The following is an 18,462-nucleotide window of genomic DNA, read 5'->3' as shown; positions in this document are numbered from 1 at the left end:
TAGAAGATCTTATTTTCAGATTGTCAGTGTGTTTTCTAACTTCTGCTTTCACCAACAGCTCTGACAATAGGTGAAAAATGGAAGAAGGGAAAGTGACATACAGGGACCAGAAGAAATGCGAAAGGGTTGGCTAGGCTGGAAGAATAACCAGTGTTTCCTCCCAGGGGCATTAATAAAGGAGATAGGATCAATAACACTGTGCGTGCTCTGCAGTGCTCTGCAGACGGGGTTCTTTGTGATGGCAGAGCACTGGCTCTTTTAAACACTCCAGGACTCTCTTAGATAAGGAAAGACGTGTCGAGGTCAAAGCCTCTGCAAGGTTCTCACTAAGTCTGGGAGCAGAGCAGAGCGGTCTACTTACCTAGACCCATATTGACTCATCAGAGGGATAACACAGCGAATGAGAAGCCTCACTCAAGGGGTGAGTGGGGTCTGCGATCCTAGCAGAGACTCTGCTGGGTGGCTGTCCCTGAGACATCCTGTCACTCACTGATGTTCCTTAGACCACAGTTTCCTTCCTTGCTACCCCCTGAGAGTCTTAGCACTTTCTGCACTACCTTGCTTTAAGTACAAGATATCCTCTGTACAACTCAAGTCTTTTCCTGCCGTGGTCCTGACACCGTGGCGCCCAGTGCACTGAGTGGCGGATGCAGAGGTGACCCAGAACAAATTTCTATTTCTTTGAGTCATTCTGAAATGGAATCTTCAGTTCTTTATCTTCACAGTAGCCAGAAAAGTACTCAGAAAAGACTGCCGTAGTAGTAGCAAAGCAAACACCTCAAAGTGGTACCAGCGGCCTTCTTGCTCCTGCCTTTTCCTCTTTTATAGAGAGGCCAGTCACCACGTTTCTATTTTGGTCCCACTATGGTTCTGTGGGAACTGTCGTTTTCCTTTACTGCGGTTTTTGAGGCTCTGAAATAACCTCATTAGCTGCACTCAACTTCATTGTTAGCTCAAATAGGACAAAGTGGGCGGCCGTGCACAGAGAACTTTAACATTATCAGCCCTGCTCTATTTAAGTTCTGAACACAAATATTCAAAAGGAAGTTTTAAAAAAAATCCACGCCTTTTCATATTATTAGGATAATGTGCAGATAATACTATGAATGAGTTTTCATTTCCTAGAAGTAAATTAAAACAACTGATAATGTTGAACTTCAAGCTGGAGGCCCTGTCATACTCAGGTGGCCACTAGCAGAAGCCTGAGTAATGTGGAAAATATGTCTGCACAGCTGCTGACAAAGAAGTGAAGTGATACTTCCTCAGAAGCAGTGACAGAGTTCCTGTGAGGGAATGTGATGCTGGCCGACTGAAGGCAGCACTGGGCCTGGTATGCACCCTCCAGTCCAACCCAACGGTCCCTGGCTGTATTCTACCCAGGTCTGCCCAGCTAGAGCTCATAAAAATAATTCCACTGGGGTCAGAGGCTCATCTTTCCTGTCCACCCAAGATACACAGATGCTGAGGGTGAAGGACTACCGCTAAGGAATAACAAACAATGCCAGAGAGATCAATAGGCTATCGACGACTCCAGAGAGCAGGATAGGTTGCACTGGATCTTTTTGCCAGCTAAAGGCTGAGAGCTGTCTCATTCTCTTAGCCTTCCCAGATATCTTTGCTTCAAATTTCAGCAACTGCAGACTAACATCATTTCAACTGTGTTTCTCCTGATTTTCACTATGTGCCTTACAGGGAGGAGTGCAAACATTTTTCCCTGGGGAGTTTCTGGATAGCTGGTCAATCTAGCACTAGAATTCTAGCTTTGAAAGAATCTAGAGAGGCACCAGAGAGGCAGAGAATAGAGATCCCAGGGGCAAACTTGCTAGCTAGACTAATCATAATCTGCAGGTTCCAACTTCAGCAAGAGACCTTACTTCAGTAAATAAACTGGAGTTATTAAGGAAGACACACATATCAACCTCAGACCTACATTCACCCTGTAAACACACACACACACACACAATACCCCCACTTAAAAAAACAAACAAACAAACAAACACACACACATCACAGTCTACCAACTCCAGTCTGTTCTGAAACACAGAGACTGCCATAGGAATGATCAGAACGAGTAGCACCCAAACAAAGCCGTGGTGTTAAAAAAGCCAAGATGGGAGCTGCTCTTGAGAGGTGTGAGGGATGGAGGGCTAATTAGTAGTACAAGAAAGCTGCTATGCTACTGGTAACTTCCTGATTCTCCTTGTCGGTGCTGCTTACACGAACGTGAAAATCCAGCAAACTATGTGAGAACTCTTGTGGATTATATAAATTTCTGTATATATTTGGTACTTCAACAAATTATTTATTTTTGGCTTATGAGATGGCATCTTACCAGACAGCTCAGGCAGCTACCAAGTTCACTATGTACCTCAGGCTTTCCTCAAACTCACAGTAATCCACCTCAGATTACAGATGTGTATCATCATGCTTGGTTCTAGTAAATATTTTGGTAAAGAAATAAATCCAACCATCCTAGCACCCAGAAGTCAAAGGCAGGAGGGTCACTGCAACCTTGAGGATGCATTGGTTATTAGATTTTGAGTTATGCCAGCCAGTGCTGCACAGTAAGTTAGTTCAGTAGGTAAAGTGCTTGCCCTGTAAGGAGTTTCTCCCCCAGTACATGCAGCTCAGGACTAGGTAGGAGGAGCCAGACCTGGGGAGATGGCTCAGCAGTGAAGTGTGCCTGCTTCTCAAGCACAAAGCCCAGAGTTGATCTGCAAGAATCCACATTAAAAACAAACAAAGCAAAACCAACAACAAAACCTGGCATGGTAGCACAGACTTATAATCACAGCAACAAGGAGGCAGGGTGAGTGGGTACCTGGGGCTCCCTGGCAGCCAGCCCAACCTCCTTGATGGGGCCTAGGTCAGTGAAAAACCCTGCCTGACCCCCTCCCCACAAAATATGACTAGTAACTAAGGAACAGCACTCCAGGCTGACCTCTTGTCTCCACATGCATATGCACACACATGTACATATGTGCACTTGTGTACACATGAACATACCTACACACACACACACACACACACAAGAAAAGGAGAGAGGGGGCTAGAGAGATGTCTCGGTGGTTAAGAGCACTGTCTGCTTTTCCTGAGGTCCTAAGTCCAAGTCCAATTCCAATTCCCAGCAACCACCTGGAGGCTCACAGCCATCTGTAATGGGATCCAATGCCCTCTTATGGTGTGTCTGAAGACAGCTACAGTGTACTCACATACATTAAATAAATAAATAAATAAATCTTAAAAAAAAAAAAAGCCAGGCAGTGGTGGCACACACCTTTAATCCCAGCACTTGGGAGGCAGAGACAGGTGGATTTCTGAGTTCAAGGCCAGCCTGGTCTACAGAATGAGCAGAATGAGTTCCAGGACAGCCAGGACTACACAGAGAAACCCTGTTTTGAAAAACAAAAAACAAACAGAGAAAGAGAGAGAGAGAGAGAGAGAGAGAGAGAGAGAGAGAGAGAGAGAGAGCACGCGCAGGAGATATTCTAAAGAAAATGTCATTTTAAGAAAAATAAGGTAGAAAATGGTATACAGAGAGTACAGCTGTTAGGCAAGGTGACTAGGAGTCACTCACTGTGAAGGACACTGACCACTTCTAAACATTTTTTTCGGCATGATATTTTTTAAAATTGTGATGAAACCACATAAAATGGAGCATCTTAGTCATTCTTAAGTGCATGGTCCCACAGTGTTAGCTTTGCTCACACTGTTGTGAAGCAGACCTCTGGAGTCTTCCCATAATGCAAACTCTAACTCTCAGCCATTACATGACTCCATCTCTCCACCTACCCAGCCCTTGGCAATCACCATCATGTAGCACATTTTATTATCCATCTCTCTATGGTAGCTACAGGCCCTGGGAAACGGCTGCTCATGCCATGTCCTCGGGACACTGGACATTGCTACCACTATCCCTCAGGTATTAGCACCGAGCTGTTCTTTCCTCTAAGGCTAAACTCATGCGGATTTTCACCCACTTATGAACAGGACATTATTTAATACTGTTGCTTGTTTTGTAACACTTATGGTTTGATTATGTTTCTCTGTTGCCTATCATGGAGACTACTGCTATGAACATGGAAGGCATACTTCAAGAGCGTGCTTTGAATCTTTGGGGAATCTATCTTAAAAGTGACTGGTGTGTTATAGGGAATACTATTTTAATTTTTTTTTGAGGATTTATTTTATTTGTATGAGTGCTTCCCTGAGTAGATGTAAGTGTTCCCCATGCATGCCTGTTGCCCATGGAGGTTAGAGGAGGGTACTGGATTGCCTGGGACAGGAATTATAGGCAGTTGTTGGTTGTCATGTGGGTGCTAGGAACTGAACTGTCCTCTGCAAGAGCAGCCAGTACAGTAATTGCTCTTAACTGCTGAGCCATCCCTCCAGTCCCTCCATTTTTAATTTTTAGGGAGCCTGCACAATGGTTTCCATAGTGGCTGTACCATTCACAGCAAATGTGCGCAAGGGCTCCTGTTTCTCTGCAATCTTCTCAACACTTGTCAATTTCTAGTAGTTTAATAATAGCCCAAGACGAACGTCAAGAGCTATTTATGAAGTTGTCAAGTCCTTCCCTGAATTAAACGCTAAACACAAAGTCTCCCAAGAAAATTGCTTTTGATCCCGATTAAAACCTTATCCTGGGCTGGGAAGGAAGCTCAGTGGGGAACGAGCCTGCTGTGAAGGCAGGACGACTTGAGCTAGGCTTCCTGGTGTGGAAACATGCTTCTGTGACCTCAGATCTGGGAGTGGGGTGGGGCAGAGAGAGAACTCACTGTCCAGCCAGTCTAGCTGAAACAGTGAGCTCCACGTTCCGTGACAGACCTTGTCTCAAAAAAACTAAGGTGGAGAGTGAAAGAGAAAGACACTTGAAATTGACCTCTGATTCCTAATCAGGTACATGAGTGCCCTGAAACGCTCATATGTGCACACATACACATATGCGTGCGTGCCCATATGCATGAGTGCTAGCACACACCCCCACACACACACACAAATGCACACACTCATGAACACACACACCCTTATTCTAAAAGGATAAAACAATATTTTGATATGACTTTTTCTTTCTATTCAAAGTTTATGAATTTGTTAGAAGTTTCTAGCAAGTGAAGCACACAATGACACACTGAAAGTGGCATAGCTAGAAGGAAATTTTAAAGTTATATTTTCATATCTTGTTTAAAATGCCACCCATATGTATATCTCCCAGAAAAAGCAATATGACTACCAAAAGACCAATTATAGGGTGAATACATAATTTATTTCATTAATTTTGGTTCCACTACAAGGGAAGAACTGGGAATCCCACCAAAGGTAGCAAATGGGTTGACTGGCAAGGGTGGAAGCTAAGAACCTTCAAATGCTGGGACACAATGCCAGCTTTACCTTGTTCTTCTGGAGCCACTCGCGTGGCTGAGTTTTCCTCTACTTTTTTCCTAGCTTCGTCTTCCTCTTCTTTAGACCACTGCATGTGATCCCTATTAAGAAAAAAAAAAAAGATAGCAAAACATATTTGACAAGTGGGGAAGGCAGAGCCCATGTGGCCGGGGACTCCATCTCACACTCTAGATTAAGGCCGACATATGTGATACAACTGACTCCATGTCAAAGGAACTCCTCTGTGTCATGCTCGCTTCCTGCTCCTGGTGCTAAGTGCTCCCCTGCTACTCATGCAGGTTTTCTGTTTAAATCTGTTTGTGGGACCAGGCAGCCACCTTTGGAAAATGGCTGCTTTAGTCATATCCTCAGAACCTTCCAGTTGCAGGACTATTTGAGGGCTGATGTGGTGTGTGTTCCTCTAAGAATAAACGTACTGCCTTCTGTTAACGCCAGAACAGGGCAATCCCTAATAGGATTTGATGTTCCTGTTATAACACACATCTGACACTCTGCCAGAAATGTGTGCATGCATACACATGCATGTCCACATGTGTGAGCATGTGTATGCTTTCTTATGTGGACATGTGGAGATCAGTATCAGGTATCTCTTTCAATCATCCTACTTTAGTTTTTTGAGGTGAGGAATCTCCCTGAGTCTGGCATACACCAGTTTGGCTAGAGTGACTGACTGTCCAGTCAGCCCCTCTCCACACACTCCCAGCACTGAGGCCATGTACCACCATACTCTTTAAATGTGGGTTCTAGGGACCCAAACTCAGGTCCTTATGCTGTGTGGCAAGCACCTTACCTACCAAGCCATTTGCTCAGCCCCAAGATGTAAGTTTTAAGATATTTAATTCTTCTCTAAATTTTAAGTTTCATTTTTCTTATAAGCTATCTCAATTTCTGAAATAGATTAACTTATACTTGAATGAAGAGTACCTTTTGTTGTTGCTGTTTTATATGAGATAGATTTCATTTTGTAGGCCAGGCTGAACTCAAACTCACTGACTGTACTCCAGCCCACCAAATGCTGAGGTTATAGGTGTATGTGTTGCCATGTAGTCAACTGACAGAGAACTTGATATGGGATGCAAAAGAGTCATTTTTCTTGAATCTCTCACTTTATGCATTTTTAGTTTCAGAATTTATTCTCTTTGTATGAGAACATAGTGTTTTATGCTATAAAAATGTTTCTTGTTGCATACCATGTATGATGCCCTGGGTTCAAAGCTCAGAACCACAACAAAGGAGGAGGAGAAGGGGTGGAGGAGGAGGGGTAGAGGAGAGGTAGAGGAGGAGGGGGAGAAGGGCATCTTCTTGGAATGGATGCAACCTCTTTATTTCTTGAAATGAGGCATTTTTCTAAACAATGAAACAACCAAACATCCCATATTCAAATTCTGTGTAGCTTACTGTCTTAGTTAGAGTTATCACTGCTGTGATAAGACACCATGAGCAAGGCAACTGGGGGAGGAAGAGGTTTATTTCAGCTTACATTTCCAGGTGACAGCCCATCATTGAGGGAAGTCAAGGCAGGATCTGATTCAGAGCCTGTGGAAAAGTACTGCTCACTGACTTGCTCCTCTGGCTTGTTCAGCCTGGTTTCATATAGAACCCAGGACCACCAGCCTAGGAGTGGTACCATCTACAATGGGCTGGGCCCTTCCTCATCAATCACTAGGTAAGAAAATGCCCTACAGGCTTGCCTACAGCCGGGATCTTATGGAAGTATTTTCTTAATTGAGGTTTCTTCCCTCCTCTCAGATGACTTCAGCTTGTGTCAAGTTGACAACAATACTAGCCAGCAGGGATACCTACAAGAAACAATGGGGCAGGGGTGGAGGCTGAGACAGGTAGATCCCTGGAGCTCACTAGCCAGAACAGTCCAATCAGCAAGTTCCCATCTCATAAGAATAAGGTGGACAGCAATTAAAAAAAAGACATCCAGTGTTGATCTCTGGGCTCCACATACATACACATGCACATACCATGCACCTATAAACACATCTGTGGGCTCGAGAGAGTAGACACACACACATGCACAAAGGGGGGGAGGGAGGGAGGGAAGGAGGGAGGGAGAGAGAGACTCTACTACTACTGTCATGTGATATTTACAATCATCTGAGCAGTGAGAAGGAATAAATAAAATTTTTGGTGGCTCACAGTGGCCGACAAACATCAACTGAGCAGTTGGCATGATCATAATCACTATAGAAATCACTGTCATTTATTATTTATTACATGTCAGAAGCATCATACAAACAAAATCCATACATATTTATCTTATTTGATCTTTTCAAAGCTTCTGTGAAAGGGTTCTAATCCAGCTTGTTTTATATGAGGAAATACAATATAACCAGGTGCAAACTGAATTCAAACCCAGATTCAGGTCATGTCAAAGTCCATCTTCCCCCTTATGCCAAGGCTCACCGAGAGAGAGAACAGGACATGGCGCTGCAGTGGTGTTGGTGGGTTAGCACCGAAGGGTGGAAATGGTGGCTCAGCCGCTAATGGTATCTGGGAAAGCAGGAGGAACAGAGAGATGGGCTTGGGTGTGTGTTGGAGGAAAGGCAGCAGGACAGCTACTCTTCCCATAAAAGATGGCAGCGCATATGGAATGCACACAGATCACTGAAAAGGTCTGCTTTGCTGGGTTCTCTGTGATGGCTGCAGGTGAAGTTGAGAGTTGGGTGGCAGGGACTCTAGAGAGCGGGGAGAATGGAGGAAGACAATGAGTGGGAGGAGCTGCAGAACATCAGTTAGACTGCTCTGGCCAGGGTGAGTGGAAAACGGAAGGAAGAGTGCAGGGAGACGCTGAAAACTGTTGTGACCTGGACATGAGCTGCACACTGGGGAAGAGTCATGCTCGACTGTGGAGATGGACCCGTGAATGTCTAGGAAAGCAGGGGTGATAGGGCAGGACAACCAGTCACCTTGGGTGGCACGGTGAGAAGCGTGGTTCTATTCCAAGCGCTGTTTATGCAATCAGATATGTGAGTATATTCCAGTGACCTACTTACCTAGCTATAAATAACCCCATGGAAAGGTGAGAAACTGGTTCACTCTTTCCTCTCACCCATCCCAACCAACTTAAAAAAAAAAAAAAAAAAAAAAAAAAAGACAGTATCTTGCTGTGAAGCCCAAGCAGGCTCCAACTTGTAGCAATTCTCCAGCCTCAGTCCCCTGAATGCTGGGATTACAGACACAAACCACTGTACACAGGTCTGTTCAAAAAAAAAAAAGCATGCTGAAGTCTCTCTAGAAAAAGCAAATAAAAACAGGAAAGAATTTCACATATGAAATTTAACCACAAGTATTTTTTTTTTAAAAACCCAATCACAAACCAAACTATCACTGAGTGTCTTTGTCATTTGTTTTAAAGAATGGAATTGGAATAGACTCTTGTCTTTACGTAGTCACTATGGAGGAGCGATCACATAGAAACTGGCTGGCAACTGTATTTTATATTCTATTTATATGCACACATATAAAGACTTGATGTGACAATCAAAACACTGAAATCAACAAGTCACTCATTTAAAAACTATTGCTAAGGCAGGGAATGAGTTAATTATCTATAATTTCCACAATATATACAGAAGAAAACAGAACACGTGTGGCGGGGTGCACATGCCAGTTGCCCAGAATACTCACGAGGACTGAAGCAGGAGTCAGTCTGCACAGCATGGCGAGACCCGTTTCTTAAAGTGCAACATCAATAATAAAAAGACAGGAGAGTCAGTGCTTCAGGGCCAGACTCAGCTACATAGAAGTCTGAGGCTAAATCAAGAGAGCCTGTTTACAAAAACAAGCCTAATTGAGCATGCCCAATCTAGTCCCACATCAACGAGAGTGTGTGTGGTCATCTTTAAGACACTTGTGTTAGACTGTGAGTTTAACTTCCTGTTCCCCAAGTGTTTAACAGACTCGGTTATTTAACATCCTCACACTGTTCCTCATGTTGTTTCATTTTCTTAACTGCAAAGTGAGGGCAGTATGATACACTCTGCTTTGTGGAACCGAGTTCCCCACTGGATAGTTGCCCTCAGAAGCTACACATGTCCCTGCTGTCCTTACAGGGACTCCCCAGACCCACTGCTTCAGAGCAGCTCTTGCCAGCAGAAGTTGGATTCCTCTGCAGGAAAACCCAACACTAGTCAGGATATTCAAGCTTCTATAAGTGGCAGATACAACCAGAGAATTCAGGAAAGTGACCAATCAGCAAAACAAAAAAGGGCCAGGCACTTAACAACCAATGGAAATGTAGTTTCTACTGTTTGGTTCATAAATTGCATCCTTGGAATTTATTATAAATAAAGTATCTCAAAAAAGAAAAACAAAACAAACAAACAAACAAACAAAAAACAAAGCAAAACAAAAAAAGAAACCCAGTGAAGTTCTGTGTAGCAAAGTACAGGAACACTATAATACCAAGAACCTGGAGAGAACCGCAGTGTGTTACAGGTAAGTTCACAGTCTCAGGCATTCCAATTAACGAATCTCTGGAAACTGCATCAGATCAGAGGGTGTGCTGCTTGTAGAAGGGAAGAGCTAGGACGTGGAAGTGGGGCAGTGGGGCCGTGTGCGGGGGCGGGGTGCGGGGTGGTGGTGGGGCGCGGGAGGTTGCTTGGTTTTTATTCTAAGACAGTAGTGACTGAGTCTTCTCCCATTGGCTGGGATCCAACCTCACAGCCTTTCTCAAAGGGCTACTGTGAGAACGAAGCAGGACTTTTCCGTTAACTAAACTTTGTCCTGGTGCGAGAGATTAAACACTGGATAAAACTTTTGCAAGGTGAGGGCTCTAAAAATTTGCATACAAAGTTTTAGGAGTTTAAGTTAATAGATAATACTATTTTTAGTGATAGTGATAGGAGTCAACATTTATGGTGGCTCAAAAGGATCGTATGCAGACACTTAAAATACTTAACAAGTGGGAATTTATTTACTTACTTACTTATTTAGCTAGGCAAGTTCTTACTATGTAGCCCTGGCTGGCCTCAAACTCACAGAGTTCTGCCTTTCACATGCTGGGATTGCAGGGCCATGACACCTGGTCAAGCATAAACATGCTCAAAGAATGCTTAATAATGTTTTAAAATTTTTATCTCAAGTTAAGCTTTACAACATTAAAGAAAATTTAAAAGATTCCTAATCCTGTGTTTTAACATAATTATTATTCCACAATTCAGAATATTTATTCAATGTGTATAATTTGCACTAACATAATTATTCTATACTTTAGAATTTTTATTTAATGTGTATAATAACTTTAAACTGACATAATTACATATACATACTTTTAGAATCTGCCTTTTTGTCGGGTGTGGTAGCATACATATTTAATCAGAGCATTTGGAAGGCAGAGGCAGGCAGATCTCTGGGAGTTCAATGCCAGCCTGGTCTACATAGTAAGTTTCAGACCAGCCAGGACTGAATAGTAAGACCATGTCTAAAAGTAAATAAATAAATCTGCATTAAAACCTCATGTTATTTAGTAAACTCATTTGTTGTAATTTATTACTTCAAAGACTTTCAATACATTGCCTTAGCCTCTTGAGTACTGGGTTTCTAGGTGTGTGCCACCCTGTCCAAATATAATTTGATGACAAATCTGACAAACATATAAGGTGATTAAAATTTTTTTAAAAAATCTTATGGTTAAAGAAAGAAATAGTTGGGCTGGAGAGATGGCTCAGTGGTTAAGAGCACCGTCTGTTCTTCCAGAAGTTCTGAGTTCAACTCCTAGCAACCACATGGTGGCTCAGAATCACCTGCAATGGGATCTGATGCCCTCTTCTGATATGTCTGAAGACGGCAAAAGTGCACTCATATAAATAAAATAAATAAATCTTTTTTAAAAGAAAAGAGCTTAGTAGTTTCAGTCTAAACCTATTTAAATAATTCTTAATTCTATAACAAAGTTATTTTTCTATATGGCTATAAGACCTTCATTATATGTGTAAATTAAATTAGTTGTTCAGTACTTGATTCTGTCTATAACAGTACACCTGGTAGTGGGCTCAATCTCCTGCTATAAAAAATTATAAAGCTGAGCAAAATATATGAAGTAAATGCTTTAGGTACTGGACTAGACAGTGTAAGACTATGACCCCTAAGGGAAGAGAAACACAAAGGGTAAGTCACCACAGTCACCAAGAATCCCATCTAAGAAATGGTCGTCTGTGGTAGAGCAGAGTGGAGCCCAAGCATCAGCTAGCTGTCTTCCTGAGCAGCAAGATCAGAGCTGCTCTGTGCAGCAGAATGCTCAAGAAGCTGCTGGGTAGAGGCTGGGCACCTGCAGCCTGCAGAGGGCTCTTCTAGGTTGTTGAGCTGTTACTGTCTGTTCGGCCACAGGGAGTGTGACTCCAGGGAAGTTGGCAGAAAGACAGGACTCTGGGGATAAGGGTGGAGAAAAGAGAACCGAGCAGAGAAAGACAGCAGCGTTCATGTGTTAGACACACTGGAACTGCAGAGTGGAGCAGTCTCGGCACCTCAGGCAGCTGGTGAAGGATGTGTGCTAAAGTAGTCAGAATTGCACTAGACATTGGAGAGTCTTGAGAAAGACTCACCCTAACAACACTTAAAAGAAAGCCTTAGTGCAGTGGTTCTCAACCTGTGGGCCTCAATATCAGATATTTGCATATCTGCATATTTTGTGTATCAGATGATGTGTATTATGATTCATAACAGCAGCAAAATTACAGTTATAAAGTAGCAACAAAAGAATTTTATAGTAAGGGGTCACCACAACATGAGGAGCTGTATTAAATGGTGGCAGCGTTGTGGAGAACCACTGTCTTAGGGCATGTGATTTTAGCACTTCAAATGCTGAGGCAGGAGAATCCCAAGTTTGAGACCACCTGGGCTACTCAGCAAGAAAACAAAGCCAAAATAAAACAAAACAATTTGAATCTGACCCAAGCAGCATTTGGTGGGAACCTAGCTGACAAGAATTCATCTTTAAAGGAGATAACACAACCAGACTCCATGCAAGTTATCACTCAGGACAGCCATCACACAGTAACGTGTGGTTCAACATGTCAGTAAAGTAACAGAGCAGACGATAAATACAGACCTAGGGAACATCATTATCAGAATAGGAATTAGCATCCGATAACTTGTAAACAGCTTTAAGATGTAAAGATTTAAAGACTCTTCTAACACTGTCTCTTGAGAAGCTTTGACCCACTCCACATGGACTCTCTTTACCTCTCTTAATGCCTGTGCTTAATTCTAATTAAAGCCTTTTTTAAAATGCAACTTTGCTACATTGAAAAAACAAAACAAAAACCAAGCAAAGAGCTGAAGATGTAGCTTAATTGGTAAACTGTGTACCTACTGTGCAGGGAACTCTGGGTTTGACCCCAGACTGCATAAATCAGGCATGGCAGGTAGTGCACACCTGAGACCTCAGCACTCCGGAGGGAGATTCAGGAGGATTGGAAGCTCGAGGGAATCCGTGGCTGCACAGGGCGGGCTCACCTAGTACAGCAAGTGAGTGCTAGACCCACCAGGGTTTCTGAGGCCCAATTACAAAGAAACAGATCTAAAGGAAAAGACTTTCAGAAAGAATGGGTGGGGAAATCTCCACAAAGAAATGGAAGCAATTCTTTGTAAAAGTGTCTACAATGAGCGGGCATTCAATATCTGAAAGTGAATTCACTGGGGGATGCCGCAGAGGAGGGCAGATATCATTCAAACTGAGGGACATGAAAGGACTGAAACAGGGATGTTAGGATATGCTGCTATGGCATGAGTGTAGTTTGTCTCCCAAGGGTTCATGTGTGGTGGCTTGCTCTCTGTCTGGAGATGATGGGAGTGGTGAACTTTTAAAAGCTGAGATCCATAGGCCCTCAGGAGGGAATATGACAGTACCTACAGGACCAAGGAGCTCAGTGGTACTGCACAAAGCCTTAGTTTGACCCCAGCAACCAAAATGTAAATTTTATGTTACTTTATTTGTTGTTTATTTATTTAAATTGAGGTAAGGCCTCTCTGTATATTTCTGGTTACCCTAGAGCTCACTATGTAGATCAAGCTGCCTTGAACTCACAGAGATCCACCTACTTCTGTCTCCTGAGTCTTGGGATTTAAGATGTACACCATCATGTCTGACCCAATAAATAAATTTTAAAATAAAATTGTTGCTCGGAGACACTCTTTTTAATATTCGATATAACAAAGCAGGTCTCTTATACATATCAATTTCAGCATACTGTGATGTGATGACCCAAGGGGAAGCACTGGTGTGACTCACATTGTAGTGTGATGACCTGAGGGGAAGCACTGGTGTGACTCACACTGTGGTGTGATGACCTGAGGGGAAGCACTGGTATGACTCACACTGTGGTGTGATGACCTGAGGGGAAGCACTGGTGTGACTCACACTGCAGTGTGATGACCCGAGGGGAAGCACTGGTGTGACTCACATTGTGGTGTGATGACCTGAGGGGTGGCACTGGTGTCACTCACACTGTGGTGTGATGACCTGAGGAGAAGCACTGGTGTGACTCACTCTGTGGTGTGATGACCTGAGGGAAAGCACTGGTGTGCTGTGCTCTGTATAGACACAGCTGCTTTTCTGTGTGTCTGGGTGCTGAGGCAAACTTAACTTTTTTATACAAGGCTATTTTTACTTAAAAGAATAACTACAGATAAAACTACAATTGTCTGGGTATTTGGCACATGTTTTCTCAAAGTTAAATGAAATGAGCCTATTACTTCAAGGAAAACAAATGGCAGTATCTGTTGCCTATGGTAAATCTGAAAATTTGAGTAAAAATTAGAATCTTAAAAGATTTGTGTCTACTACCATGAGTCTGATAGCTAATACTTAGAGTTTTCTGATGAGACTGGTGGTGATATTAATGAATAAGATTTCAAATATTGTATAATGAAGTGTGTCAACATTTGGTAGTTTTACATAAAGCAGAAAACCAATCTCTTTCAATTAATTCACACTAATGTTATGAAATGAGGAACAGTAAAGACTCCATCCAAAGTCCAAAGTGAACCAACAGATTCTAACACTGCGGAATAGGAGAGGTTACTCATATGGCTTAAAATCTACACTGGAGCTGAGAAACTGTCACCGCGGATACTTGTGAGAGTACCAAGAAGAGCTTTGAGCTGGACCTGGTGGTACAGACCTGCAATCCTAGGTAGTTGGGCATCTGAGGAGGACAAGTTTAAGGCCTCCTTCGGCTACAGACCAAATTTGAGGCCAGCCTATGCATCTTAGAGAGAGCCAGTTCCAAAATACAGAGTATAAAATGGGGTAAGGGAGTAACTCAATGGCAGAGTACTGCCTGGCATGTTCCAGGCCCTACCCCATTACCGAAGTAAATTAAATTGCTCTAGAATATCCTACTTTATAAGTACATATCTGTGTGAAGACAAATTTCTTCATACAAGTCAACCGAAACAACATGTTACAAAATTCGAATGCAGAAGCAGATGTGAGACTCCAGCTTCTTCAGCTAAACCAGATGTTAAGAAACATGCAAACACTTAGAACAGTAACAATCTCTGCACTATATTTCTGGGAATTTATAGATTTTTTTCTTCAACACATGTAATTTGAATTAGTAAGTGTATTTCATTATTGTTTTGAAATAAATATATACACAAATAATATATACGTATATATCTGGTGGGGGGTTAATTTTTGAAACAGAGTCTCCTTGTAGCCCTGGCTACCCTGGAACTCACTGTGTAGATCAGGATACCTTGAACTCACAGAGATCCACCTGCCTCTGCCTCTTAAGTTCAAGGTATACATCCCAGGTATGAACAAATACTTTTAGTGTCCATTTTAATTTCTGCTATGAAAAATATCAACAAACATAATTCACATAAATAATAGATCTTTATATTCCTTGTGACTTAAGAATATGAAGGGGTCCTATGATGAAAGTGTTTGAAACTATTGGTCTAGAATAACCCCCCAAAGTTATGCAAAAAATGTATAGCTAAAGAGCCAGTAGAGAGAAGAGAATACAAAATATTAAATTTATTCAGAGTAAGGCAGGAAAAAGGGAACAGAAAGACAAAAGGAGATAGCTAAACAAAATTATAATTTATAAAACCTAGGATGTACAAATAAGTCACATGGATCCTAGTACTCTATAAGCAAACTCATATAGGCATATGTACATATATGTTCCATGTATGTGTGTTTATGGAGAGAGGGAGAGAGAGAGAGAGAGAGAGAGAGAGAGAGAGAGAGAGAGAGAAAGAGAAATTGCATAGAGGTGTCCTGCACAGCTGAATAATACCAATCCCAGGAGCCATGGGTGATCAAGTAAAAATCCCAGTGCCAGGATATTCTCTATGAGTTGGACAGGAAAGCCTCAAGGACCCCAAAACAATACAGGCTATCACCAGTGGTCGACTTTTCATTAGACCTAGATATCAAATCTATGGCTGAAATCACCACATGACTTTGTAGCAGGACAAAGAGAAATCAAGCTGAGACTGAACTGGAAGTTTCCTTCTTGCCTAGTAGCTTGCACAGAACCAACAGAGGCTGTTACGTAGGCAGCCGAGGGAGAAAAGATATTAATGGCCTAGTGGTATGAGTATTATGAGAATACCAAATGCTTTCTCTCTTTTTTTCATTAGATTTGAGGCGCCTTCATAGGAGGGAATTCATGCCTGGTACTGTGCAAACCTGGCCAAAAGTACATGTCTGGGAAGGTCACAGGGGCCTTCCCATCTCCTGTGAACTACTAGCTACTGGGTAATAATAAGTCGTTGTCTTCAGCTCCATACCTGCACTCAGGAGGAAGGCCCTGCTGTAACTCAGTGTGTCACAAAACAACAACAGAAAGACTTGAGAGTAGGATGGGGACCCAGAAGGAGGAGAGGGCTCAGTGAGGGTGGACATGGGGATAAGAGGATGAGGGTAAGTCTGATCAGTGTACTACATATATGTGTGAAACTGACAAAGAATTCAGTAATAAGGAAGTGTAATTCACATTACCAGGTCTGCTATCTTAGGTTTCATTTCATTTTATTTTCCTTCCCCTTCTTTTGTGTGCAAATTAAGTATATTTTAGAAGGTATCTTATTGTTTTTGGATTGTTTGATTTTTGAGACAAGGTCTCAGTATTTAACCTGGAATTTACTAGTAGACCAGGCTGTCATCAAAGTCATCAAGAGTTGCCTTTGGAAGGGCTACTGTCTATCTAAAAAGTGTCTTATTGTTTCAACTGATATTTCTTTTACTATTGGGTGTTTCTCCCAGTGCTCACAGATATTTCCTCCTGATTCAGTTTTCTTTATCCACTACCCATTTATCCATACAGCAAAATGTTTTGTTGCTTTTCTAACAATGTAACAAACATTCTGTATATAAATCTTGATGTATGTGTCTCTCTGCTTTATATTAATAAAATAAGACTAATACTTCTCAAAACAGTATTCCAATTAAGTGATTGAAATTATAATTATTCTGTTTCCTCAAACTATGATGCTATTATTCTCTGTACCTGTAGGAGGAAAAAAAAACCTCCTCCAATTACAACTGTAAGATGCCATCAACTGTAAGAAGTGTCACGATTTCAGAGATATTCATTAGTGCAAGCGTGTGATTCCCCGAACAGATGAGCTGTGACACTTACAGGTGTATCAGCTAATCAGTGAACTGTTTTCAATTAAACCTTCCTTTCCACTAGTTATGCTAACTTATACTGCTGACTCCGGGATGCCCACTTCTCTTTTTAGCCATATTAAATATCCCAGTTGATTACTGTTATTAGTAAGTCAGCTTCTAACGTAGGACTAAGTGACTAACAGATATAACATGGAAAAAACCGAAGCCCTCGCTTCTAAATACAATGGGATGAGGCTGGCTTAAGGAGCCACAGTCTTGATCTCTCTAATTAAATATTTATTGGGAATTATATTATGCATTAGGTGCTGAGCTGTCAATCATTGATGAAGATTTTGGGGTAAACCCCAGAATTGTTGAGGGGTTCTAATCCGTACTAAAAAATGTACAATGGACCACCAGGCAGATTAAAAGGTGGCAATATGCAAGGGGCATTCTTTCCTTAAAATTAAAGTGCATACAAAATGCCACGCATATAAAATGTAGCTTGTGCATGCTACTAACTCCAGAACTGGAGGGAATGAGGAAGGAGAAGTGAGAGTTTGAGGCCAGTGTGGCTACATAATGACATCATCATAGCTCAAATAAAGACAAGAAAACCTGAAAAACAAAACAAAACAAAACAAAACAAAACAAAACTCCATCCCACTCCCTTCCCTTCTTACCAGGTCTCCAGCCTCGACAGCACTCACTGATCTGCTGTCTATCTCTAATAGTTAATATGGGTTTTTTAGAATAGTACAGAAGGCACCGTGCACTGAAGGAACAAATACAAACACACAGGTGTGGATTGCAACCAACCACGCATAACTGAAACTGGAAGAGGAGGAAACGACTACTGGGTTCTCCATCCACAGAGCCTTGTACTCTTTACAGCAAGTTAAAGTCCATCTGTGTTGCACATACCTTTTTATTTTTTTTTAATTTTTAAAAAGATTTGTTTATTTATTTTATGTATATGAGTAGATGGCTGTGAGCCACCATGTGGTTTCTGGGAATTGAATGCAGGACCTCTAGAAGAGGAGCCAGTGCTCTTAACTGCTGAGCCATCTCTCCAGTCCCTGGATTCTTTAAAATTTTCTATTCCTGTATATGCGTTTGTATGTTTGTTTGTATGTGTATGTGTAAGCACCAATGGAGGTCAGAAGAAGGTGTTATAGCTTCTGCTGCTGGAGTTACAGACGGTTGTGAGCTGAACAGCATGGGTGCTGGGAACTGAACTCAGGTCCTCTAGAAGAGTCTCAGATGCTCTTAATTGCTGAGCCATTTCTCCAGCCCCATGTCGTGTGTATCAATAGTAGGTATGCATGTAACTTTTTAAGAAACTGCCACACTATATTCCAGTGACTGTGTCACTTTATGTCACCACCAGCAGTGAAAAAAGTTCTAGTCCCTCCACATTCTCAGAAACACTGTATGGCTGGCATTTTGAATTTGGGCTGTTCTAATGAGTATGAGGT

The 18,462-nt window shown here is 42.0% G+C and overlaps 1 protein-coding gene across 1 annotated transcript in view; it reads right to left on the bottom strand.

Moving 5' to 3' along the window:
* The window catches only part of Mettl8 (methyltransferase like 8), an 84,315-nt gene that overhangs the window by 24,550 nt on the left and 41,303 nt on the right, over positions 1-18,462 (bottom strand). Inside the window, 1 exon segment of the mRNA XM_028762963.1 lies at positions 5,392-5,483. Coding sequence (XP_028618796.1) covers positions 5,392-5,483 — 92 coding nt within the window.

Source organism: Grammomys surdaster, unplaced genomic scaffold, assembly GCF_004785775.1.
Source record: "Grammomys surdaster isolate TR1022 unplaced genomic scaffold, NIH_TR_1.0 136, whole genome shotgun sequence".
Taxonomy (NCBI): Eukaryota; Metazoa; Chordata; class Mammalia; order Rodentia; family Muridae; genus Grammomys; species Grammomys surdaster.
Note: the sequence above shows the minus strand (reverse complement) of the source record. Positions and strands in the feature narration are given on the sequence as shown.